Source organism: Populus alba, chromosome 11 (genome assembly GCF_005239225.2).
Source record: "Populus alba chromosome 11, ASM523922v2, whole genome shotgun sequence".
Taxonomy (NCBI): Eukaryota; Viridiplantae; Streptophyta; class Magnoliopsida; order Malpighiales; family Salicaceae; genus Populus; species Populus alba.
In genome coordinates, this window is record NC_133294.1 from 7060057 (window position 1) to 7066477 (window position 6421).

The following is a 6421-nucleotide window of genomic DNA, read 5'->3' on the forward strand; positions in this document are numbered from 1 at the left end:
CAACATCGCAAGCTGATTGGACGTTAAAAATCATAAAATATTTAGCTGTAAACACTTTTATTTTACTTGGATTTAACTTTCTTTACTTAACTGTTATAATAGCTTTTATGATTTACCAATAACTTAATGAATATCATGTTTTTGCTGTATAATATTTTTGATTATCTTATCACTATTTATTATAATAATTAGAATCACATTTTACTTAAAACGTATGAAGCATTGCGCGGGTATCAAAGGTAGTGAAAAACTAAGCCTTGTTTTTTTTTTTTTTTTTTAAATTTAGTGGGCCGGGAATGGAGTCATACATGTTCTACGTTTTATTTCACCTTTCATCGAAGCCTGAATATCGAATTGGTTCTCGATAGGTAAAAAGCTCTATTATTGGGTCAAAATAGGCCTAGGTTTTTTAATCAGGAGCTTATTGGGCTTAGTGTTATTTGTTGGGACACTGATTGAGTTGCTAGATGAGGGAACATGATTGAAGAGGGACGATAATGGAAATATACTAGATGAGATATTGGGAATAAATGAGATAACTGCAAATACTAGATGATAATTAATTTTTGTTAACCTTGTCTTTCTCTACAACTCATCCTTCCTTTTCTTAGTGATGTTGAATTAGTGATGTTGAATATGACAATGGTTGTTTTTTTAAAATATTTTTCGTCTAAAAATATATTAAAATAATATATATATTTTTTTTTAATTTTTTTTCTAATATCATCACATACATCAAAATGATCTTGAATTGACAAAGCCAATTATATTGAACAATCTAAAGTGATCAACACATTGTTTAATTGTTTCCACTTGCAGCTACTGATATATCTATTCGCATGTTGCATTTCAATCTGGGAATGCCTCGTTCACAGGAACGATTCTTGCTGGAACCATCAACCTTGCAGCGGCACTGTGGCTGTTGAACTCCATTGAGAACCTCTGCCAGGATGATCTACTCCCCGCTGAGTCCTTGGACATGCCCAGGTGACCGAGTCTTCTTCAATACTTCTGTCATATGGGGTTCGGAGGGACCTAAGCGGATCTTTGGAACACTTGGAAATTATCAGGCCATGAACTGGTTTTTCCTTGGAGGTGCAGGACCACTTATAATTTGGCTGTTGCAAATCATTCCCCAAGCAATCTTGGATTTCCTTGGAGGTGCAAATGGTGAACACTGTTAACTGGCATCTTGTCCAACAGCCAAGGGCATAATAGTTGATGGTTGTCCAGTAAACTAACTTTGTTGCTCTTCTGATGCAAGTTTCTGTTTAAAAAGTTACAAGGGGTAGAATTAGCAGGTATTCAACAACATCCACCAAGCCATAGTGGCAAGGTCTCGTGTATTATAGTTTAGTTAGAAAGCCAGCTTCATGAGTGCATTGTTTTTAACTAGAAATATATTAATGCAAGTCTAGAAATATCCAAATAAAATTCTAGCCCAAGGAAATGAATCATTTCTGAATACCTTCAGACAAAACCATCTCACTTCACATTGAGTCACTTGGAATTTGGCCAGGATGCCTTTTTGGCACACTATATTAGACTGGTGGAAGGAATGACAACAAAATATTGTTAATGCCGGTGCATGGAAAGGTGCATTATACCTGGCAGATGTTTCCTATCATAGTGGAAGCCATGCACAGCATTGACACTAAAATACACTCATGCCCTTGAACCTGGTATGTGATAATATGCCACTCCATATTTTTATCAACTTCATGCCACCCTATAATCAAGGACTATTTAGCTTGATTTGACTAAATCTATAGCCACACATAAAAAACCAAGCCATTCATAATGATAGACACACAGAAAAATGCTGAACCACAAGTGACTAAGCTATTTCATTGAAATAACATGCATGTTTGATGTATGGATACCCTTCGCTGTTATGAAATAACTTGCATATGGTATTATCGTCATTGAAATAACATGTATATGGTGTTATCGAGAATAACGTAAAATAGATAGAAAGAAAGTGAAAAGGTACATGGAAATGTTGAAGGCATGATATTTTTTGTGCTTTAGCAAACTTCAATTGACATAATGATCAGAAAGTCCTAATTCTAAATCATACCAAGTGAATGTGATCACGATGCATTAACTGAAAGCCACTGATTGTACTCATCCATCCTTATTATAAAGGAACTGGAACTTGGTGAGCCACCTCCTCCATATGCCTTCATGTTCAGAAAGCCAAAGAAAAATCACTTTGAATGTTCTCCCAAAACAGTCAATACAGGAAGTAAGAAGATATTCACTAGTCAAAATGCACAACCTTTGCAACTTCAGAGGTATCGGTAGCACTATCAATGCTCCTCAGGCACATCTTAAGATCATTTCGTAGCATGTACACAACAGCTCCTATGGGCCTGAAATCATTAATGCATACAGCAAAGATGATGCACAGTTTTATTATAATTAGCTACAAGCTCAGGCAACCTTGTGAACGAGTAAAAAAAGCTTTTCCCATGGTAACTTGGCCAACATATGGAATTCTTATCACTCACTTAATGTCATGATGATGTATTGCATCACCGAGTTGTTCTCCTAGTCACAACATTGTCAAGAAAAAGCCAGTTATATAACATCATTTTACTTCTATCCATACCAATTTTTAATGCAAGAAATTCACTTAATGCACATCTGATAATACGCCAAAGAAAATCTGCAGTGTTTATACAGCTATCCTTTTTGAAAAACTTGTGTTGCTTAAATAACCCAAGGTTGAGCTTATTGTGTTAAGTTCCAAGAACTACCCAAGAAAATTATGCTGACACAAATTAACACATTCCACCCCCAATCCACCAATCATTCTCAAACTAGGGCCCAATACTATGATGTCCATCAATTGTGAAAGTTCCACCAACTCTTCAAAATAGACCTTCTTCTAACTTTGTTCACTTCAAACTAAAGGACAGATTTCAAGGTCAACAGCTGGTGACCAGCTATTCATCAATGCCACTTCTATCCAGTCCAAAGTTTTTGACAGCACATGATTGACAAACTAAAATTCATATTGTTCAAGAAATCCATAACATCTCATAGAAACTTTTAAAAAATTCTGAAGGAAATTACTTTCAACACTTGAGTCCATGACAACATGAGATACCAAATCAGGGCCGTGGAATATGGAATTCATTAACTTTGAAACTACAGTATGCCGAAGAGAAGGCAACTAAGATGGTCACAATCTTGGGCAGAAGAGACCTCTTGCACTGCAAACCCTACCCCCCAAAACCACCCCTTACCCAGGAAAAGACAAGAGGTCCCCAATCAGCTACATGAGCAAAAAAATACTCCGGATGTTAAGTCAGGTTCATGTTTAATATTTTAACCACCATAGTAGAAAATTAGAAATACTACTCTATATCTAGAAGATAGTGCCAGAGTAGAAGCGAATGTCCACATACAAACTACAGAAAAATTACCTAAGACCAGCTGCAGCACTTTTTACACTAAGTTCCTTGCCGATTTCATCACTTAAATGAGAATTGCCATCTGCTCTAACTCCCTACAATAACAGAACAGAAGCTGATTAGGCCAAAAAAACTACTGAGATGAGAAACTATAGCCTTTACATTTCACGTCAGTCAAATCATCAGTTGAACCCCAAATCCTATAAGATGAAGTAGAAAAAGTACAACACAAAAAGATTTATCTGAGAAATGATGAATTCTGATTACCAGGCACTCTCCATAAACTCCTCGACCCAATCGAACTTTAAAAACCTTATCCATCAACTTACTAGCAGCAGTCCATCGTGATGAAATATATGAATTTCCTTTCTCAATTATATCAACAGGACTTATCTCCAGCAGCTACTACAAATGCAAGTTAAATAAAATTCAGCAGTTATCATCATTTAAAGGAAGTATGAATGTGAGGTAAGAGCAAAGACAAGAAAAAGGCCATTTTAGTAATTCAAAACATCTTCTAACAATCTTCAAGCTTTAAACCAATGGCAATAAAATAAATTATCTCAACAATTACAACACGGATTCGAAACACCAAAACAGCAATCCACGACAAAAACAAGATGCCAAAATCCAAAGCACAAACCTCTTCAAACATGTACGGGTTGGTGACATAATTAAACTTGGAGCGCCATTCACCAATTCCAACATTAAAAGCTCTAATATCCGGTAAAATCCGCCGTCGAAGGTCCATATCTTCAATGTACTTGAGAACCATTTCAACACGATCTTGATCTTCCGCTTTCAATAATCCCTCAACTCCCCCCTTATTTTAATCAAAGAAAAACAAAATCCCGATCTCAATAATCAAATTAACCCTAAAATTATATTAAATTGATAATAACTGAAATCACCGCTACCACCTACTGCTACTACTTACATTGTTATCTAGAATCTTCTTCGAGAAGTACTCGTAGACAGAAGTGGAGCTACTCTTCTCAACGTCAACAGAAAAACTAACTTTCTCTCCACAATCCTCTTTCGATTGCACCCTTGAAATCACCGATTTTCGATGATCAAAACAAATTACCCTGCCAGGAAAAAAAAAAAGACCTAAAACAAACCAATTCACATTCTCGATAAAAAGAGAAAAAATCAATGCGCTATTTTAGCTTACTGGCAATTTGATTGGCGGGAAAGAGTTGAAGCAAATCCACGTGGACCGATAAAATCAAGAAGGTAACATCTCTCAAGCCCTTCAATTCTGAAATCTTCAACCCTGAAGGGTTCGACGGATGAGAAAGGCAAGATGAGGCAAGGGAGATTGAGACGAGAGTGAAAAAGGTGAGCAAATAAAGCGGAGAAAGCACCGGAGAAAGAGGGGTAGTTATAGAGCACAGCGATTGGGGTTTTTTCTTCATTTGCTTTTGATATGGCTTCTAGAGCCGCATCTGAACGGAATTCTCGAGCTGCGGATGGTGAAAGAGGAGGTAAGCGTGAAGAGGAGAAGATAAATCTCCATGTTTTCCGGAGTAAGAGAGCCATAATTTTATGTCAAATATTGGAAGAAGGAGAACTGGATTGCTGCAGCAGGATTGTTCAGTTGTTGCTGTGCCTGTTGTCTGTTGAATCAGCGTTATGACCGGGGTGCGCTTGGTCCGTGGTGAGGTAGAAAAGTGGCCGTTAGGCCGACTTATTTATAGGGTTTCAAGGCTTGAATATGTACTTGAATGTAAAGAATATGTTAGTAAAAATTTAAAAAGTTTATGTGCATTGACATTGACGGTTCGAGCTCTATGTTTTAACTCATTAGAACCCAGGAAAAATATGTTGAGATGCATGCAGGAGTTTAGAATTTTTAGGTGTTACTACTTGGAGCCGATGTGGAGATTCACCCGGCTGCTTCGTTATAAGTTATATGGATTGATTTGAGTTAACTTGAATTATCCTGAAAAAATTAAAAAATATATTTAAAATTTTAATATTTTATATAAAATTTATTTAAAAAAAATAATCCATATGAATATAGACTATACATATTATTATTTCAAAATATTTTTTATACACATTGAAAAAATATAATGTTAATATGTTATCTTTTTAAATTAAAATATTTGAACTAAAAATATTTTTTTTATTTTATATTGAAAAAACATAACTTTTTTATTATGAATTTAAAGTATATATACTAAAAGGCTTCAAATTTCACATTGAAAAATATAATTTTTTTTTTGTGATATAGAGTAATATATTAAAAGGCTTCAAATCCCGTATTAAAAAAATAAAATATTCTTCTAATATTTATATGGTAAACTTTGAAGATGATGAATAACCAACTAAAAATATATATAAAAAAATAGGGGTTTTTAGTTAGGAGAAAAAAACACTTTTGTAAAAAAAAAAAACAAACCGAGTCTCAATTGAATTTTGTTGGATCGCTCGAGTCCCAGTCAACCCAACGAGTCAACTTGTTTTTGCTTGATTTTTGCTCATCTTAATCTTTTACCTTATCTCGACCAATCCAACTATTAAATCAACTAAGTTCCTAGTTAATATACCAGTTCGGTTTGGATTTAATAACTATGTTACAAAGGTTATTATTTTTTGAGCTACATGTCCAAACAAAAGAGCATATTATTATTATTATTATTTTAAAATCCATATGCCATAAAAAAATTATAATTGTATGTTAGTATACAGAAAAGAACTTGAAGTTGCTAATATTCCTGCTCGGGTGTTAATTCATAGTTAGTTTATTAGCTCATTCCTTCGTTATATTCATGATATCTTAAAAAATCAAATAGTTTTAGGCAAAACTTATATATTAAATAATCAATTTTTTTTTTATATATAATCTAATCTATTAATCTGATTTATTATCTCTATTTAATGCGGGTCTCTATCTAATGTGGATGGTGCATCTGGAGTCTCCCTCTAATTTAAGTCTATAAAAACTAGGTCGGACATGTTGTTAAAAATCAGTAATTTCTAGGTGTTTAAAG

General features: G+C 34.4%; 1 protein-coding gene across 3 annotated transcripts; it reads right to left on the reverse strand.

Annotated features, from left to right (window-relative positions):
* Window positions 1-751: 751 nt before the first annotated feature.
* On the reverse strand, window positions 752-5142 carry LOC118051831 (uncharacterized). 3 transcript variants are annotated; one of them, XM_035062570.2, is made up of 8 exons: window positions 4597-5137; window positions 4360-4510; window positions 4066-4245; window positions 3690-3824; window positions 3435-3517; window positions 2282-2375; window positions 2081-2183; window positions 752-1267 (listed from the first exon to the last, which is right to left on the reverse strand). In XM_035062570.2, the coding sequence occupies exons 1-7, from the start codon at window positions 4962-4964 to the stop codon at window positions 2094-2096; spliced, it is 1101 nt and encodes a 366-aa protein (XP_034918461.1). In that variant the 5' UTR covers window positions 4965-5137; the 3' UTR covers window positions 752-1267; window positions 2081-2093. The 3 variants fall into 3 exon arrangements, 1 of the variants encoding a protein (XP_034918461.1); XR_012171157.1 differs by lacking the exon at window positions 752-1267 and adding an exon at window positions 2514-2553 and having other exon boundaries at window positions 2158-2183; window positions 4597-5142; XR_012171156.1 differs by lacking the exon at window positions 752-1267 and having other exon boundaries at window positions 2128-2183; window positions 2282-2553; window positions 4597-5142.
* Between the last annotated feature and the right edge of the window lie 1279 nt (window positions 5143-6421).